Source organism: Saccoglossus kowalevskii, chromosome 19, assembly GCF_978046115.1.
Source record: "Saccoglossus kowalevskii chromosome 19, keSacKowa6.1, whole genome shotgun sequence".
Lineage (NCBI taxonomy): Eukaryota > Metazoa > Hemichordata > Enteropneusta > Harrimaniidae > Saccoglossus > Saccoglossus kowalevskii.
This window is the reverse complement of record NC_140659.1, coordinates 23,246,768-23,267,976: the sequence shown is the minus strand read 5'-3', so window position 1 is coordinate 23,267,976 and position 21,209 is coordinate 23,246,768. Positions and strand designations below refer to the sequence as shown.

General features: G+C 33.9%; 1 protein-coding gene and 1 long non-coding RNA gene across 2 annotated transcripts; one reads left to right on the top strand and one right to left on the bottom strand.

Moving 5' to 3' along the window:
- The first annotated feature begins 482 nt into the window (after positions 1-482).
- Positions 483-21,062, top strand: LOC100377222 (isovaleryl-CoA dehydrogenase, mitochondrial-like). The gene is made up of 12 exons (XM_085494093.1): positions 483-649; positions 5,693-5,770; positions 6,538-6,627; positions 10,092-10,143; positions 10,348-10,517; positions 12,964-13,057; positions 13,920-14,053; positions 15,661-15,757; positions 16,528-16,621; positions 17,563-17,644; positions 19,057-19,234; positions 20,212-21,062. The coding sequence occupies exons 1-12, from the start codon at positions 491-493 to the stop codon at positions 20,343-20,345; spliced, it is 1,362 nt and encodes a 453-aa protein (XP_085350219.1). The 5' UTR covers positions 483-490; the 3' UTR covers positions 20,346-21,062.
- On the bottom strand, positions 3,703-4,678 carry LOC146730907 (uncharacterized). Its single transcript, XR_014927494.1, has 2 exons — positions 4,544-4,678; positions 3,703-3,867 (listed from the first exon to the last, which is right to left on the bottom strand). It is a non-coding gene; the product is annotated as an uncharacterized LOC146730907 (long non-coding RNA).
- Positions 21,063-21,209: the final 147 nt, after the last annotated feature.

Below are 21,209 nucleotides of genomic sequence, written 5' to 3'. Positions count from 1 at the left end.
AAATTGTAGTACAAGCGTTTTGCATTGTTTACAAGTCTTCATTTAATTTTTTTGAAAATTAATGAAAAAGACAACAAATACAATTACATGGAATAGTCCAGTGGTCAGTCCGACTTTCGCGTTTTGGTAACTTTAACTGAACGATGTTGAGTGCAACTTGACTGTATTTTGGGTTTTAGGACTTACTGAAGTCAGAAAATATTGTTTTAATGTAACTGTATTTTGAGTGTTGGATGTATATACACCGTGAATGTCACTGTATTTCCAGGGCGTCCATGTTCTAAAGCGGTGGCGATAGTATTTATAGTAGCTAGGGTTGTTTTTGTCCCAACCGCCATAAATAAGTCGTCGAGTCCCTGTCAACTCGTCGTCAAGCGCTCAACAGGTGGAGGAGATACAATGACTTCTCAATTGCAGCGCCCCCATAGTCGAATTTCGAAATAGTAAAAACGAAAGTGTGTACTATCCTACCGGCATTGGCGTAACAATCATGGCGTCGGTACCGGCGTTTGGAGGCAGTCTACGGGCCTTTTGGCGTACAACGCCGTTTCTAAGCCGAGTTTGTCTGCCTAAGGCGGTTTCCACCAGGATAATATGTCATCGAAGGTATACGACCGCTAATACAGTAGACACTGCGAAGAGTGTAAAGGTAAATCTCCTCTTTTCGAAGTCCCAATAGAGTGCCGTGCCGTGACCGAGATTTCTTATGATACCTTGCAGTATTTCAAATTATTTTGATTGCATACCCTCGATATTTATAATTTTGTATCAAATTCAATGTCATTTACAAAGGATGTAGTAGAGGTTGCTCGGAAGTAAAATACTTAATTTTACTTTTTCATAAAAATAAATACTTACTATTTCCAGGACGGGATTGTTTTGTCAAAATTCTCCCTCAAAGACATCTAAAATCACATTTTTTTGGTCTGAAAATGGTCACGTCATAGAAAACTGAACACTGAAGAATTTATCACAACAGAGATAAACAGCGGATTAGCTGAAAACACAACATTGACTCTAATTTGCATAAGAACCAATCGAAAACAATACACATGCACGCGTACCATAGCTCACACCTCACAACGGATTGACTAGCAGAAACGAATATGAAGAGAAAAAGAGAACCTGCGAGAAAAAAATAATATGAATGAGTAAAGATAGCATGACAATGAAGGTCGTATTATGAGTCAGGCAGTGAGCTTACTGGGACTGAGGATATTGACAGCGAAGACATCGCCACACCATGCAAGCAAACATAGATCAGTCAGATCGCCAAAGCCTCATTTGCATATGAAAATACTTTCTGCGCGCGTCCGTTACTATTTAAACTGCGATAAAATGACATCTGCGAGGATGTTTTTCTGTGTGCTATTTTATGAAAAATGAACAAAAACAGAAATTTTCTCTTTACATGACAACCTTAACTGAACCTTTTTGTTTCAAATGGCTATAACTTTTTAGACATGGTAAGAGAAATTACAACTAGCGAAGCTGTTTTTCTAGACCTACGTAAAGGTCACAACAGAAGCCGTAATTCAATCATCTGTGAAGACGTGATCAATACGTCGGACACAGTTCAAAATTTACAAGTACATAACTAGTGTGATTATCATCAAAAGTAAAATAATATTTTATTATTTTCTGTGTGCGAAACACTAGGATTAAATTAAAACGCACCTGAGAACAGTTTGCTGACCCGGAAGTGGATTTGAGGTCACATACATAAGGTCAATCATGGAAGGTACTAACGGTACCTTCCGTGGGTCAATTGAAAGAACCCCCGGACAAATAGAGGATAGAACGCCATACAAGACGTACAGTCAGAGGTATTATTTATTTAACCTAACATTTTTGTGTAAAATATCGATCTAATATTGTTTGTTGACTGTCAGAAAGCACTGAAATTACAACTGCATTCGTATTTATGTTCAGACAGTTTTCTTTTGAACTTCTTGCTTGGAATATTTCAGTGTGTTTAGATGTCAAAATTCATTTCTATTTTATTTACAGCCAGGAACAATTTGTATTGTAATTTTTAAAAAGATTTTAAAGGACATTCTTTATAGTATAATATACGAGTGAAACACATTTACTTGTCATATGGCTTGAAAGAAATGATTATTCCCAGCACACTTTATTTTACATTTACACAAAAATTGGGAGTATTCCACATATGTTGTAAAATGGTATAAATATCAGATTCTCATGGGATTGTGGTCACGGGCAAGACTTTCATATTGATTAGAACATCATTCATGAAATGTACAACAATGATAAATAATAAAAATTGAAAAGTTACCAAATCTGTGTTAGCAGTGTATTTTTTAGGGGGAGCACACAAAAAACTGGGATCAAACAATATTTGGGATTGGCTGTTTTCAATTTACAGATTACCAATCTGCAGCTTATTAATATTTTCAGCACACAAGGGAGGTTTTGTGTTATTGATGTGAATCTGTCCCGACAATTTTGGCACGCAGCTGATATATTATAAATACATGTGCTGAATAGATTTTGTTGCAATTCCGTGCTTATTAATTAGGTTTTTTGGCAGAGTTCATAAACGTATATTTGTTGTATAATAATGTTGTAATTATCTATTAAAAACATTTTGAGATCACTGGCCCAATCAATTGCATGATTGTATCGTGATTCACCTGTCCTACCACAGTGCTTGCAAGATGTGCAATTTGTATGTGGATGACATTTACTTTTCTGGCCATGTGCTCCACCTTTGCCATGGAATAATAATTGCAAGTTCTGATACTCTGCTGAGATCAAATCAGAGTCTTGCAGTCACTGACCATCAGCAATTAGTGTTGACCCATCATTAACACCAGATTCCTGTAACCTATTTTTGACATATTTGGCACTGGGGAATACGGGTGTGTTTTTAACAAGAACCTGTCTGTTCCCAGCACTTACAAACAAATGGGTAGGATGACCCACGAATAATATTACACAACCAAACATCAAAACAATGCAGCACACTACAACTTTTGTTGGTATCACTTTGTTTACATCAATATTTTGTTTTCTTGCAGTGTGCTTTATTACATCAGTAATAGGTTTTGTCATTACTTTGTTTACAACAGCATCAACATGTGCTTTTCCTGCATCTTTTGCATGCAAACTACTGATTAGATGTGTTGGTGGTCCATACTTTTCCTTCTTTATTTCTGTATGCATGAAGTTTGTTTTTTGACGTAAAACCGCCACAGGCAGACAAATGTTGAAAGAATTAAATAACCAACAGAAATCAAGGTTGTAATAATCCATTTTTACAATAGGCATTGTAAAGTACAAGTGATGTAGACAACAGAATAGAACAACAATTTCTTCAATCAACCAGCCATATTTAACAGGGATATATGATGATCCAAAGACAACAAACAGAGTAACCAAACAGACAACATACATGATATATGGGTCAACAACCCATCCACGTTTTTCATCTGTTGAACCATTACCAAACAATTTCAACATCAACCTCCTATGATGAAGCATCTCATCATGATACATGTTTTGACAAACAAAATAATCGCAAGGAAAGAAATACATATGCAGCATTTTAACAACCAGTTTAACACAACTCATAAAGGAAAACAGAAAGACAATTAAAACAAGAAGCAAAACAAATATTAGAAAGGGCAAAAACAAGAGGAACATAGTCCAAATAATATCAAACCACACACCATACAATTCACTGTGACGAACAGGTAGTTTATTGTATGAACTGAGAGAAGTCGATAACATTGTGCTTTCATTGGGTACACAAATAAAAAAATAACATTAAAAGATAATCCTGATAGCAGTCCAAAGCAAATAAAATAAAGATTCTCCATTTCCACTTCTGGCACTTGATTTCTGAAAGATAAGAAAAAAAGAGAAAATAATTAGAATTTAGGTTTAAATTACAAGTATTATTAGGGAGAATGACAAATGGATAGGCAAGGTCAATGTTCTCTACAACTGTATACCTAATTAAATGAATAAGTTTTTGAGGGGACACAATTCTGTGGTTAACATGTATTCATACCATAACATTAACAGTTGTGTTACACAACTGACATGTGCACACTATTTTTTTTTTCAACTGTGATAAAATTCCTTATCTGCACCATACTAGTATTTCAAAATTCCCTTTAATGTAATGTTGTGCGAAATGAAGACACTGCAACGCCGGCAATGTGGCGACCTAGATCTGACAAACCCGCCAAATATTATAATGAGGTCACTTCATGCTTGACCCCGGAAAACCCCGCAAAGACCGCAGAAAAAGAGGCATTTTACACCAGCCGTAAAACGAGATTTGATTATTGGACATTCACAAAAACACGTACAGAGTCAAAATAACATTTATATTTTATGTTGCCACCTTCTAACGGTATCAACATATATGCGAAACACTCAGACGAAACTTTCATTACGCAGATGCAGAGCGTCGTGAATAATGTCATTCATACTGAAAAGTTTACAATATCGCAAAATTTTGATCATAATTGCCAATTAAAACTACCCACAATAAAACTATGGTGCTTACCTTTTTGAAAAATGTTTTAAATCCTTAACCTTTCGCTGATGAGTGTAGCAATTGTATAAGTAAAGAACGCACTTCAACGACGAACAATTTACCGCAACTGCAATATGGCGACCTCAACCGTCACAAAGTTCAAAGTATAAATATGTAAATGATATGTTAATGAGGCTTTGGCGATCTGACTGAGATTACATTAATCGTGTTTGTATAATGTAGCTGTGTCGTTCTACGTTAGCTAATTAAGGCCTGAAAACAGTTTGATTCGGTTCAAACATCGATTGCTGACCATTGGAATCACCAACTACACTACAAGAAGAAATTATAGCTTTGTATTACCTATAACATAGAACCATAAAATAAGGTGTTTACAGCTTTATCAGCGTCAGATATTACCACAACTATAATCGATTTGTTGTTCGTTGTACATTTTGGCCATTTTTCAAGTAATTCAGTATTAGCGCAAACATAATCAATCAATATAATACTACTCCGTGGACACTCAACAGATTTCTTCACTTTTTTCAGTGATTGTAGATGCGGTATAAATGATCAATAAGTCTTCAGGATTCTTTTATAAATTTACGCATTCGAGAGATTTTACTGCCCGAATGTAAAAACATATACCACATTCTAGTCAAACTAAAACACAAACTTAGACCTGTTCAACAAACCAGAAAAATTGCACAAAATAGCCCTTTTAATTTCTTCACAATACTGATTCAAAATCTCAATAATGGATTTATTTACTTAAAGGGGAACCTTACAAGCCCAGGGATTGCACAAAAGAATCATGGGACACTATTATTTATGTTGTTTACAATGTTTATCTATGTTTTGTTATCCATTGTAATTTTAATCCAGAAAGTAAATTTGTTGTGAGATTAGGCTTAACTGGAGATGCCCCCTAACGTGACTAACTGAGGGTTACGCCTGATATATCATTGATTTTTATTTAGGTAAAGTCTGGGCTTTCATAAAATATATAGGTTGAAAAAGAGGTACATTACTTTTGTTGAAACGGTTTTCTCTTCTGGGAATATAATTAATATGTATTTTATTTCCGGGAAGACTCTACTACACCCTTTATTATTACTGTATAACACAATAAATGCAGACTCACGTTGTTAGATTATATTTCTGTTTTTTTTCCAGTCCACTGCTTCTTCCTCCTCCGGTACATTTGTTGATATCGACGATGCAATATTTGGTTTAAATGATGAACAGAAACAAGTTAGTCACATTTAAGTTTCCCAAATATCTGATATATCGGTAGGCTTCTAAATATACTGTCACATTTCAATAATGAAAACATGCGAGAGTCAGATACTAAAATAAATTACACTCAATTCAGCCAACCAGAATAACCTGCGTGTCCATACCAGTAGAAATACGCTTAGTACTAATACTTTTATTGACAACAAAGACTATATTTGGGTTTTGTTTGTCCATCTGAAGCCTTTACTGGGACATGCTAAGGCTGATTTTTTGGTAGAAAGTCAGTACGTTATATATGCATGTCCATTTTGTTTTTGATTTAATCAAATATGGCTGACTGGATGCCATTTTGGGTGTAAAATTAGGAGTATAAAGGAATGAAATGATGAATTATGTTCAAATTTGTACACAGACTTTATTTCATAAGATACATACATGTATGCACTAATTGTGTTTTTTGATCTGATGAAATATGGCTGACTGGTGGCCTTTTTGGTAATAAAATCGTTAACTCTAATACGTGGATGTTTTTTAATGTGCCAGCTTTAATTAAAATTGGTATATTGACAATACATTATATGATTACTGTTTTTCAGAGACAAGGTATTTTTCAAAAGCCTCTACATACATGTATTTAACTTTTTCAACATTGCTAACATTTAATTAATTCTATTAAGCTCTGAGAGATCTTTCTGGAACTTGTGATTTTGTGAAATTCTTTCTTTCCTTCTTCTTTCTTTTTTTCTTCCTTCAAAAATAATTTTTTATTTATCTATTTTCAGTTACGTGAGACTGTATTTCGTTTTGTACAAACAGAATTGGCTCCCTATGCTTCAGAAATTGATTCCACCGATGAATTTGTTGGATTCAGGGTAAGCATTAAAAGTGAATCTTTAAAAGTCTTTGGAGGTTGATTGATACAACATAGTATACTGTTTATTTGCACAAAATTGAGCAGGCATAGCATGGTGATTGCAGTGCTTTAACAACATGTCATTACCCCACAAAAATTATTTAAACACCAGGAAAACATTTTTTAAAGATAAGCTCAAATGTTTGTACCATATAAAGTGGTAAAACCATAATTTTTTGTTGTTGAACAATTGTAAGCTCAATTTTTACAGATGTTCTAAAGAAAATTTTGAATTTGAGCATTATTTAGATAATCGTATATCAATGAAAATCATAGAATAGCTTATACTAAATTTAGAATTTCTGCACATTTTCTTTCCATTGAATCCAGTAGACAGAATAGTATAAATATATATTGTTATATACCGTATTTATCTGGGTAAGAGCCCAGGGTCCTGAATATGGGAAAATGAAAAAAAATAGGGGTGGGCCTATGCTCGAACATCCCCTGCAAAAAAACACAAACATCCACGAAAATTTACAACACGCAGATCAAACTGCGACAGAGAGTAGAACATTGCCTTTTTATCAAACTAAACGCTCATCAATCACGGTCAAAGTTATTATTCAGCAAATTCCGGCGGTTGGAATGTCTCACTATATGGATATCGTGGGTGGGTGGGTTTGAAACGACAGAAGAATAATTTTCATGACAGAAATGCAATAGCTGTGATGAAAGATGGTAAAAACAGTTGGAAGTCTTCGGCGTGACATTGCAAAATTGCTGGCCCCAGTTATGGATTCGCAAGCTGCTACCAAATATTTTATAAAGCCAATATAACGTGATTTCAACCACTCACCCAGGTACGGGTTGCTACATTATTGCAACTTTGGTTTCATTGTCGACGACGGTAAAGCCGAACGAGTGTGACACTTCGCAGCTCTCCATATACCGGTATATATCAGATTTGCTTCAATCGTTTCTAAAGAAACACAAACCAACGGCCTTTTTCAGGGCCACAACATATTTCAAAAAGAGAACTATCGCTTCTGTTTTAATATACATTTTTGTTGACGGCGAACGTGCTGTCCTAAATGCAGAATGCGGAATTACCTATTTTGCTGTCAAGCTATTTCACATTCACACCCAGTTTTACACAATTGAAAATTATTTTTCAAGAATTTTTATCAGAATTACAACAGACTGAAAGGAATTTGACTGTTAATTCAACAAACGAGAAATAGGTTTTTGTTATTTTTTTTCATAAGTGCAGAGACGGACCCCCCCCCCCCTTGGCGTATGCCAGGACATGACCTCAATTTCTTTATTGTATCAAAATTAGGGGGTGGGCGTTTGCCCAGTCATGTGCTCTTACCTGGATAAATACAGTATTATTTAAATTATACCATTGTCAATACAAGTGGATTTTATGACATCATTGCAACAGATTATTCGCGATAATGTATCCCATTATTGAGCATCCAGGCCCCATACCATGTATATGAATGTAATGTTGTTTTAAAAAAAGAATAAAAAGAAACTGTTAAAAAAATTGTTAGATAACAAGTATTTAATACTAAAATGGTTCATTGCCAATAACAACAGATTTCAATATCGAAATAAGACAATTTTGTGAGTACCTCGTCATCTCTGTACGCTAAAGCGTGCTCAATCGCAGCATTCTATCTACAATGCGCGCTTCTAGATTCTGAGACTGGTACCGCTGTTGTGGCCTCTGACTGGGTCACCCAATGGTGTCAGTGAACTAAGGTTAACCACGGGTGATTTATCCAAGCAAATGTGAAGTGGGAGTATGTTTACAGAGCGCGAGTACAGAGAGATGAATTTGTTTTGTTTTTGTAGTGAGTAGTACTATTTTCGAAACAAAATCACCAAAAAACTGATGTGACTTTTATTTCCTCAGTGTTGACTTCTCGGTATATGTCTGGGGCACATTTTGCATAGACAAATGAAAGTATCTGTTTTCTCAGGTGTTTTTTTCAATTTATACAGTCAGATTGAAATAAGTCTTGTTTCCCTTTCTAGGATGGCTAACTCCCACTAATTTGTTTACCCATGTTCGTTCACTCACTACGCTGTAAGTTTAGTTTGGCTTCATAGTGATCATCAGTATAAGTATCACTGGCCTCCCGTAGAATTATAAAATAACTATTAAACAGACAGTACAGTTGCCATTAACATCTACTTTGATGGTTTGAAAACACTTGTGAGATGGGGTAAACCTGTACCCTGGGTAGGCACTCCTAGACACAGTCGATCCGCAGCGTAGTGTAGTGCAATGCTACGGCAAACACCAAAATGGTGTAGCAGATACCATGTGTTTTTCCCTCGGGCATTCACTACAATGCTACTCTACTCCACTCATATCATTCACTTGTCCACTCGCAATGTAATTGATTTAAATACAACTAATATTTGATAAATTAAAACTTTCTTAATTTGTCAGAACAACATTTTAAATTATTCAAATTCACGGACTGTAAATTAAACTGTTCCGTTCACTGTGGATTTTTCTCCAAATTTTTCACTTTTTTGTGGCGGCAAATCGACTAGTACTGACAATCCTACAAAATAATAACAATAATGAACTCCTTGTCAACACATAATAAAATTAAGCACACTTTGTGCTCCATACATGTACTCAACTCACACCTTGTACATATATGTCGCACAAAGTGAGCTTTCGCCCATTATGGGTTGGCGGGTCGTTCAATCATTATTGTTTAAGTAAATGTTGACAAGTTAAAAGTAACCTTGTTTGAAAGGCTTAAAACCAAAGCCAAATTTAAACCAGCTTAAATTTATTTAAATATCATTATGCTCGCACCATAATGTAACCAGCACACAGGATCAGATTAACACCCCCTCCCTCGTATATTCGTATATCCCATAATGCAACACTAAAAAGGTGCCTACAGCAGATGTTTATTTACTAGGTTATTCCAACAAATTTGTCTGCACGTTTCAAACAAATCTACTTTCAAATTTTTTGAGAAGGCTTACTTCAAAAACTGAAACATATTTATATTGTGCTTACTGTAAAATATTTTATTTTAGCTAGAAATAATTTTCGCTGAATAGACTTTTTGGGTGTTTTGTAGGCGATTTTGTTTTCACTGATTTTTGATGAGTTGAATGTAAAAACTAGGAAGAAATGTATATTCGCTGGATTTTATTTTCACTGAATCATTCCTTCAGCGAAAATAGCGAAAATCAATTCCAAGCGAAAATAAAGTATTCTACAGTAAATATGTCTTATATTAGTAACATGGGTAAATAATACAAAAGAATGAGTTGAAATTATTTATGGTAATGATAATTAAGTCATTATGAAAAGGCAAAGCCAGTTGATAGCTTGCTTAGAAGTTTAGTTATACCCAGACTGTACTGTTTATACTTATTAAATAAAAAACTAATAATTCAAATCAATATTAACTTAATTAATTTGCATTTCTTTGCAAGGATTTTGTTAAGAAATGTGGACACCTTGGTCTAAATGGTATTACTGCGCCTGGTAAGTGTTGAATTCATTGACAATTTTTTTTTCTGTAGGACTTCTAAGGTTAATATATTATAATACAAAGTGGTAGGACATCAGAGGTTAATATTGTTGGTAATATTATTATCCTATTTCATCCCACTATGCTTATCACAAACTTATATCAGTCAATATTATGTATAGGGCGCCGTTTATTGAGTCTTTGAATTTACCTTGTAGTTGAATATGGAGGTACTGGAATGGGTGCTATGGAAACAGTAATTGTTGGTGAGGAGATAGCAAGAGCCTCAGCAGGAATTGGTCTGAGTTATGGAGCCCATACCATCCTATGTATAAATCAGATTGTAAGACACGGCAATGACGCGCAGAAGAAAAAATATTTACCAAAAGTGAGTTGAATACTTAATTATATAAATTTATTTTTATTACTTGTTAATTCATTACGATAAGCAGAAAAGTAGTAAATATATTTTGGATAATATCAAATACAGCTACCCCATTGCTAAGTCGGGATCCAAGCAAAAACTATGACTTAACGGAGGCTGCAACTTAATGAGAGGCCTTGTGAAAGGGAGGTTCATGCATTGAAAAAGGGTTTGTTTATGATAGGTTTTCTTTATGGAAACACCATCACACCACAGCTTTATCGATGCCATCATTGTCAGGTAATTTCCAACTGCTAGATCACATGTAACTCTGGATTTGGTTTCACCTTTCTTGACACAGTCAATCGCTGCAAGTTTTTTACGTACAGACAGACTACATAGCTTTCGGTTAGACATGCTGCTCAGTTGAGAACTAGAAATCAGAGTGATGGATTCAACTCATTTTATAGAGCTGCATCAAAGGGCGACCGACCAAGATGTATGTAAAGTCGTGACTGGACACCTTGGTGGCCGACACCCTTAATTGCCGTTAACAGCCAATTAAATACATGATGCAATGAAACATTATTTAATTCTTTTACAGGTTCTTCAAAACTGTAGGCAAAACACAACTACCTGTGACTTAACTAATATCGTGACATATTGAGGCGTGACTTAGTGAGAGGTCACTGTATTACCATCCCCAAAAGCCTTTAATTGGCCGAGGTTTTGAATATTACCATTCCCAAGTATCTGTCATTTGCCAGAATTATGTTCTTCACCAGTCCCAAATTAGTTAAATGTGCAAGATGGAATAAATGAGTACAAAACTTTAGTCAAAACTCACATAATTTTTCCATATTTTTTTTTCAATTTGAATCAAGAAAAACACTGAAAAATTATGTTCAATTGGTTCAAAATTAACATAGAAAAATACATACAATTGCACAAAATGTTTACACCTTAAATTATATATTCCAAATAACCATCTTCAATGGAGAGTACCCGGTAATAAAAAGATTTTGTTCAGTTTCACAAAGTACTATAACCGAATATGGTCATGTGACCTCATTAGAAATGCATAAATATCATATCTGGAGCACTATTGCAAATAGAGACATTCACAGTGCTTTATTTAAGACATTGCACACTATCTGATCAACTTTTTAATAACCGTATATGGTCATGTGACCTCATTAGAAATGCATAAATATCATATATGGAGCACTATTTCAAATACATGTAGACATTCACAGTGCTTTATTTAAGACATTGCACACTATCTGATCAACTTTTTAAGAAACCATATATGGTCATGTGACCTCATTAGAAATGCATAAATATCATATATGGAGCACTATTTCAAATAGACATTCACAGTGCTTTATTTAAGACATTGCACACTATCTGATCAACTTTTTAAGAAACCATATATGGTCATGTGACCTCATTAGAAATGCATAAATATCATATATGGAGCACTATTTCAAATAGACATTCATAGTGCTTTATTTAAGACATTAAAAACTATCTGATCAACTTTTTAATAACCGTATATGGTCATGTGACCTCATTAGAAATGCATAAATGTAGTTGCAAATAGACATTCACATTGCTTTATTTAAGACATTGCACACTATCTGATAAACTTTTTAATAACCATATATGGTCATGTGATCTCATTAGAAATGCATAAATATCATATGGAGCACTATTTCAAATAGAAATTCACAGTGCTTTATTTAAGACATTGCACACTATCTGATCAACTTTTTAATAACCATATATGGTCATGTGACCTCATTAGAAATGCATAAATATCATATCTGGAGCACTATTGCAAATAGAGACATTCACAGTGCTTTATTTAAAAACATTGCACAGTAGATCAGATATATATCTAATGACCATATATAGTCATGTGGGCTTACTAAAAATGTACAACTATCATATCTGGAACACTATTAAATAGTGCTTGTAATAAAGATGCCGAGGGATCAACCATTTCTGGTGGCTTTCTTGTTAACTCATTAATTGGTACATATAATCTAACAATAAATAATACATACTATAAAAACTACCATGCCAGTAATAACAAGTTTGCAAAGCAGTAAGGCTTGATTCTGTCATTGTGCATTATAATATGCAAAAGCCCTTTCACTATACCTTAAAGATACTATCTATAAATCCCCTATTTAAAAGTTGCCAAAATAGTGAAGTTTTTATTTTTATATTTTGTTAGTCTTTATCTTTTAAGTTGTTGTATTGTTTGTTCATGTTTATTACATTTGTTTATTCTTGTCTTGTTTTTCTCTTTACCTTACTAAATCCTGTGATAATTTAGTTGTGTAATAAAGTTATTATTATATATTGTTGTCAACAATTTTCTTGTGGCACAATAAATATTTGTCATCCAATGATTGTTATTCAAATTGTCATTCTTATGCAGGTTTAACTTTGTTTATTACAGTTAATTGCGGGAGACCTTATAGGAGGGCTTGCTATGAGTGAAGTTGATGCGGGTTCAGATGTAGTCAGTATGAAACTACAGGCAGAAAAACAAGGTTAGTATCAAGTGAAAAATAAACACTAAAATCAAACCTAAACTTAGCCTGATGGTTTTAGGGACAGTAAATTTTCATTTCATTTTCAATTTCCAAATTGATCAAAATTACATGTTTTGAGTAGTTTACAATTGGTTTCCATGGCGAAAACATTCCATCATATCTCAAAATTGTGTTCGGTGACCTTCAAATTGTATTGTGTGCTATATATTCGCATCATGAAAAATTTTGAATATTAGTTTAAGTTTTCCATGGAATAATGTTTTTACAGGGATTCCTGTGGAAAGGACATTCCAAAATGGCTGGTTTTTTGCACGTTTTTTTTTTTAAAACACATCGTTTTTCCCTTCATGAAAACTTAAATATGAGTTTCTTGTGTAGATGTGAATTATTACACATTCAACAATTTTTTAATGATTTATTGTGATCAATTTTGTTATTGTAGCAAACTACCTTAAAGCGCGGTAGTCATCGTGCTGCGCATGTGCATGATATATGGGTTTCATATAAACAAAGATGGCGACTTTGACCGTTGTGCAGATCAACGAGTACGAATTGACACATTTCCAAGCTTTATTTTCGGTAATTTCCATGTGATTGGAAGGTATCGAAGGAGTCACCGGCGGTGATCAGTGCAAGTCGCGCCCAGTTCAAACCTCATACTTATGATTTCCATTTGAAGAGTGCATTGGATTGTGGGAAAATCAATGTTTATCAACACAAATGTCGAACATGCGCAGCGCGACGACTGCCGCGCTTTAAATAAACACTGTTTTCTTCCAACATGGTTTATTAGAATAAGATGGTGCATACCGTGGAATATAAAACACCCTTCATGAACTTGCTGGTATAATCATTTCAGGTGATTACTATGTACTTAATGGCAGTAAGTTCTGGATTACTAATGGCCCTATTGCTGATGTTTTTGTTGTCTATGCTAAAACTGATTTATCTGGTCAACCACAACACGGCATTTCCACATTTATTGTTGAAAGGGTAAGTGATGAGAATTAAAGTTGTGGGTGATTTTATCCAAGATTTGTAATTTCTGAAATACAATTTTCTCATTTTCATTCATTTCAGGTTAATTAACCATATATTAAAAAAAAAAAATTACTTTTAAATTATTATTTACAAACCAAAAAAAAGAAGAATTGTAACTTCTTTACAGTTATAATAAAGGTTATTATTATTATATGCGGTTTACAATCAGTTTATAAATTTTAAACTCAAAATGTTGGTTGACATTTTACCAAACACAGCAATTGTGAATTTGACGTTACTAAGTGTAGATGAATTTTGAAATGATCTGGAAATCATCCAATCAGCAACCTCTCATTTGATATTGAGTCTACATTGTAAATTACAGTTATGGGTAACCTGAGTGCGTGTATGAGTAATAGTACATGCTACAACATTCTGAGTGGTGTGGTGCATTTTTAAAAGAGCTGAACCAAAAACTTACACTTGCCTTTTCATGAGTGCATATGTTTTATATTATATTACTGTAAAACGATTAATTATTTACTGGGTTTTACTGACTGGAAAATGCGCTAAATTAAAACCCACTGAATATGTCTGATATGGTGGTAAATCGGCGAAATTTAAACCCAGTGAAAATTAGTCATTTTACAGTACTATATTCTGCCAATTATTCTCATTCGATCAGAACCACATGCATCCTGTTATCTCTCTCAAGTTCTTCATTTTCAAATAGGTGATTTTCCGTACAATTGCGAGATCTTGCGAGATGTATGAAAGACGCGCGTCGAACGTCTGCTGTAAAAATCGAACGATTTGATTTTCAACTTGAATTTCTTTATTTCGTAGCTCACATCGACCGGCCGATCTTCAACAGAGGAATATTGCTTCCGAATACCCTCACTAAATCGAAATTGCCTATCATCAAATGTTGACAGCACATGATTAAGCATGGGAATGTCCCCCAAAATACTTTCGCGTTTGTCGAATCCCACGCGATGTTTGACGCCACTACGACGCTATGACCTTTGTTTGTCCTGTTTTTACGTTTCATTTCACGCATAACGTGTGATTCTCGCAGTGAACGGAAAATGGTCTATTATACTGAAACATCATATACAATGAAATTCAATGTGTGTATGAGTAAGTTTTTGGAGATTCTCAATTGTTAGAGTTACAGACATCCAGTTAATAATAATAGTAATAATAATAATAATAATAATAATAATAACTTTATTGCATCCTTAGAAATGCAATGTTTCTATCAGTTAATAACGATAAAGATAAGTTGTGATAACTACTACTACAAAAAGAAAGTTAGTTGTTAAGAAAGTTAGTTATGAACATTGTGCGCCCATATTTTAGAAACCATGCACACTTTTGTGAAATCACACCTAAATTGTAACTCGATCTTTATTTATTTAACAGGTAACAGAACATTAAGTAATGGACAACACAGATTTGTTGTTTTGTTTAACATTCAAATTTATTAACTCAAATTTTAACTAATTTTAACTGAACTATGTGACTTAATGTCCATGACACAAACACTTCAGCATCTCAAGTTTTTTAATTTGTTTCCATTGTTTAAGCAATACAATATAGTGATATATTTCTTGCAGGATTTTCCTGGATTCAGTACTGGTCCCAAACTTGACAAATTAGGCATGAGAGGGTCACCTACTGGTGAATTAATCTTTGAAAATTGCAAAGTGCCTGGTAAGTAGAAAGATTGATTAGGACTAATAATGTACGCAATGGTTATGTAAGGTCAATTTGTCAGTGTGCTGTTTTTGTTTTGTTTTTTATTTTAACATTAAATTATCACTTTTTATTATGAAATTTGTATTTGTCCTTCTATATTTCTGGAAAAAAAATCAAAACAATGCTGTGACATGCATAAAATGACCAGAATTTGTTTTTTCTGAGCCTAACCACCAGTGACCAGTTGCAAACTGCAAGACCTTGGGCCAAGAGTTGTCAGTGTGTCTTTCAAGATGCCTTCCTAGTCATTAAATATTCACTGCTGATGATGTCTTCTCAAAAGTTTCTGTTGGGATGTTTGAGATGAGTATCAATGTTTTTTTTTAAAAAATGAATTCTTCGCTCAAAATTTTTTGGACAAAGAAAACAATTTTACTTGGTTTTTACAAGAAAAATTTTATGAAAAAAATTTGATATAACTGATACATTTTGATCATTGTGCTTGAAGACTCCTTATTCTAACTTTGAAGATTAGAAATCAATATACATTATTACACATTATTATATAAATTAATATTCATTGTTATTCGGTCTTCGACTGTCTGTGTGTCCGTCCATCCGGAGTCATATTTCAGAATCCCTTGGACCAATTCCGTTCATTCTTTGCATGTGCTTAGTACTTTATGTGGGACATATGCACATGCAGTGGTTTAACAATTTGACTCAAAATGGCCACACATACTAATACCATTATCTTAATTTATATTTTATTTTTTGTTTTTCAGTTGAGAATATGCTTGGTGGTTATAATAAAGGTGTATATGTTTTAATGAGTGGTCTAGATATGGAAAGACTTTTCCTAGCAGCAGGACCTTTAGGGTAAGTCTCTGTATGAGTGGATTAGATATGGAAAGACTTTTCCTAGCAGCAGGATCTTTAGGGTAAGTCTCTGTATGAGTGGATTAGATATGGAAAGACTTTTCCTAGCAGCAGGATCTTTAGGGTAAGTCTCTGTATGAGTGGATTAGATATGGAAAGACTTTTCCTAGCAGCAGGATCTTTAGGGTAAGTCTCTGTATGAGTGGATTAGATATGGAAAGACTTTTCCTAGCAGCAGGATCTTTAGGGTAAGTCTCTGTATGAGTGGATTAGATATGGAAAGACTTTTCCTAGCAGCAGAATCTTTAGGGTAAGTCTCTGTATGAGTGGATTAGATATGGAAAGACTTTTCCTAGCAGCAGGATCTTTAGGATAAGTCTCTGTATGAGTGGATTAGATATGGAAAGACTTTTCCTAGCAGCAGGATCTTTAGGGTAAGTCTCTGTATGAGTGGATTAGATATGGAAAGACTTTTCCTAGCAGCAGGATCTTTAGGGTAAGTCTCTGTATGAGTGGATTAGATATGGAAAGACTTTTCCTAGCAGCAGGATCTTTAGGGTAAGTCTCTGTATGAGTGGATTAGATATGGAAAGACTTTTCCTAGCAGCTGGACCTTTAGGGTAAGTCTCTGTATGAGTGGATTAGATATGGAAAGACTTTTCCTAGCAGCAGGACCTTTAGGGTAGGATGATTTCACCAAAGTGACAACTATCTGTTGATACAGCATATGTAGATAAAACACATAACTGTCATTTATGTGTTTGGAAAATTTACATGCTATATTTATCAAGTAGTCAATTTTTCCATTGGTGGGGGTGAAATATAACAGAAATTCAATTGTCAAGGAGGACGTACTGTAACTCAAAGAAAGTAGTCTGGTTATCATGATCGTAGTTATAATGGAATTTAGTAGATTTCAGCATTCTGATTGTGTATTGCAGTGTCATGCAGGCAGCGCTTGATATCGCCATTCCATATGTACATAATAGAACAGCATTTGGAAAACCAATTGGAACTTACCAGGTATGACATCAAAAATGACTAATTTGCATAAATATAGCAATTACGTTAAGGATGCTAACTAATCTGTCTGCCAATGTGTGATATATTAATTTGTATTAATATTTTAATGACACAACACTGACACAGAAACGTACATTAGTATAAAATAACTAGAAACTATAAAGCTACAAAACAAAAAAAAAAGGTAAAAGGTTAAGTATTTCAGGAGAAATTTTGCCATAACAAAGAAGGATATTAAATTTAATTTAATTTTGTTTTAATTTTATATAGACTGGGCTTATTGTGTTTGGTCTTCAAGTTGCTATCTTATATAAAAACATTTTTATTTGCTATTTAAACACAATAAAGAAATGTTATATCCCAGTGTTCCCACTTTGCTTTTGAGACAGTGATTGCCGAGTCTGAATTTACACAATTGTTCTCTTATTTTGATGTTTTTAAACTCAAATTCTGCTGATACCGTTGTTGTTACCATTAATTTGCTAGTGACATTCTTATTGTGTTCCTATGTACAATTAGTGTTATATCTTACTGTGAAATACTTTATTTTAGCCAGAATTAATTATCGCTATCGCTATCATTAATATTGTTATATTCAAGTGTAATGAATAAATTATGTTAATTTGGGTCAATCTACGTCATCACATGGTCGGCATTGACCAATCAGTGTTTGTTTTACTTCTGCTCGCGTTCAGGTCAATTCCTGTTTTGTTATGCGTTTCTGTTTCAGTCGGACATTTTCTTACCGCTGTATTTTAGTGGAGTCGTTGTTGGAAAAAAATTGTATACAGGTTGCATATTGTTTCGTTATTCGACATGTCTGTATTTCTATGAGGCTACCCCAAATGTATAATTTTCAACTAATTCATCAAAAATTCTCAAAATAATCCTGTTTATACTTTTCTTCAGAAAAATAGCCACATTTTTTGATAAAAAACTTAAAATTGACTGAAATTTTGTCTAATGGCTCCAAACTTATGGTTCATTTTTAGAAATATTAAAGAATATTAGAAAAAAGTGCGGATAAATTTGGCAAGAAAGTCTGGTGGTGAAAATATATATAGTATTCAAACAGTAAACTATGTAGGTTTTCTGTTAACAGGATTGACTAGCTGCAGTGTTGACTGTTTACTGATTTTATCGTTACCAATAGCTAGAGCCAATTCCCTTGTGGTTTACATTTGTATATCTATAACATAGTTAATATATTGCTCTGAATTTTTCAAAATTTATTATGGATACATAAGGTTTAGTTCAGTTTAAGAATTTTTTGGTTTGTTTTCTTAACCATAGATTTGTTGTACCATTTTTTTTTCAATCATACAAAACTTTGTGTCAAATAAAATATCTGTCTGTTTGTCTATGTGTCTCATTTAGCATAAGAATAAAAAAGTAACATATTTATATTTCAGTTAATGCAAGGCAAGATGGCTGACATGTACACTCGTCTCAGTGCATGCAGGTCCTATGTATATGGTGTGGCTAGGGCCTGTGATGCTGGTCATATCACTTCAAGAGATTGTGCAGCCGTTGCTCTGTACGCTGCTGAGAATGCAACGCAGGTCGCTTTAGATGCAATACAGTGTCTTGGTAAGTCTTCGACCATCTTTTACATGTAGTGCTCCAAGCTAAATGTAATTCCTTGAATACTGTTAAACATAAAACCTAAAAGCAGCGATTTTAATTGCATACATACTTTATGTTCTCATTTACGTTTTATTTGTCTGAATGAAATATTTTCATGAGTAATTAATCACCTGGTCTTATTGGTATATGGGTTCACAATTTAACCTCAAATGGATGTTGACTTCTTGTTGAGAGTGAGAGAGTCACAAGTCTTGTTTTGACCCCAAAAAAAGTGTTCTATCCTCAAGGTGGAGCTACGTCACAAGACGTTCCACGTTGCTAAGACGTGCACCACTGTACCACGTATTTTTATGGGCTCTGCACGCGCTGCTTAGGAACATGGAACACTGAACGTAGAGCCAGTGAAAATTTGAGAAATCAACAGGAACTCAACTTTGAAGTAATCCCGAACAATCAAATTTATATGCGTTACACACGCAGGGGTAATCTTGTTATACTGTTCAGGGGAGTCTCAACAACCATCCCAAAGTACCATTTTCTGAGAGTTTTCGACCTTTGTTTTCACTGTGTTGCCATGCGGTGAAAATGCCTCGATGTCCGCCCCCGAGAATACTCTTTCGTCATCAGGTACGCTGTTTTCTTGATCTATGTAACCATGGTTACATTTGGAACATTGGATGCAAGGACACCCAATAATAGAACACTCGTTTAGGGGCATAAACAAGTCTTCTGTCTTTCTTTGGGGACCATTTGCATCTAAGAATTAGTTATTGAAAGATAGAAAAAAGTCAATAATCAATTATTCAGAAAATTGTAAAAGAACATTTGAGGTGTAAATTAACTGTCGTACACTTTGTAAGATTTGGGGAAAATACAAAAATTAAGGGGTGGTTCTTAACGCAATAATCATGTTGTAATTATCAGAATGCAAACATTTCTATCGGTTTAATGGTTTTCTGTAAATTTGTCATTAATTACAGGAGGGAATGGTTACATCAATGACTATGCTACAGGTAGACTACTCAGAGATGCCAAATTATACGAAATTGGAGGCTGTACCAGTGAAATACGAAGACTTCTTATTGGCAGAACTTTTAACCAATTATATAAATAGTTGAGAGTACTCGGCATATGCATGTATCAATTCAAAACGTGCCACTCAGGCCTTTCTTTCTGGTTCCTGCGAAAATATTATAAAAAATAGGCAAAACCCAGGGAAATATTTTTTTTTTTACTTAAGGATGATATTTAAAAAATATTCTCCACAAATTCGTGAAAAATATACTTTTGCAAGACTTATTGATAGTGATAAGTAAATAAATTACTCTCAGTGTTTAAATTTCCAGTAAGGCCGTTGCTGATTGGCTCCTAAGTTGGAATGACAATTTCGTTTTTTATTACCCAGAAAATTGTTTTATGTTATTTGTGTAATTAGGTGATCGTATGCAAGGGATTTTTCCACACAAAAACTATGAATCAGTCAAATGTTGTTAGCAGTTGGCCTAATATCTATGAAAGTTTTTTTTTTCCTGATTTTGATGTTTTTCAACTTGTCTCTTATTTAGTTTCATGTCGTATTTATAGTAAATATTGATGAATTAGTCGCATTTATTTTATTATCGCTTGTACGCCAGCTGACTGTGTGTTTAATATGTATATTATGTAAATGAGAAATATAACGGGGAGATTTGGAATATTTGGTATTTATATTATATTATAAGGTTTCTTATTGTTATTAATAATGGATATAAATAAGGGATTTTGATATTCACACTAAACTCAACTGTAATATCATATAGCAGTATTATAATACGTCTGAGTATTTAAATAATTGTGTGCTCGTTCATATCCAGGTATGGTGCTCACTCTATTAGAAGTCGTATGATCGCATTAAAATATTACTTAATTTTATGATTAAAACACTTTCATAATATTCCATATGGGATTCATAGCGACGTACACAATGCGTGTAAAATAT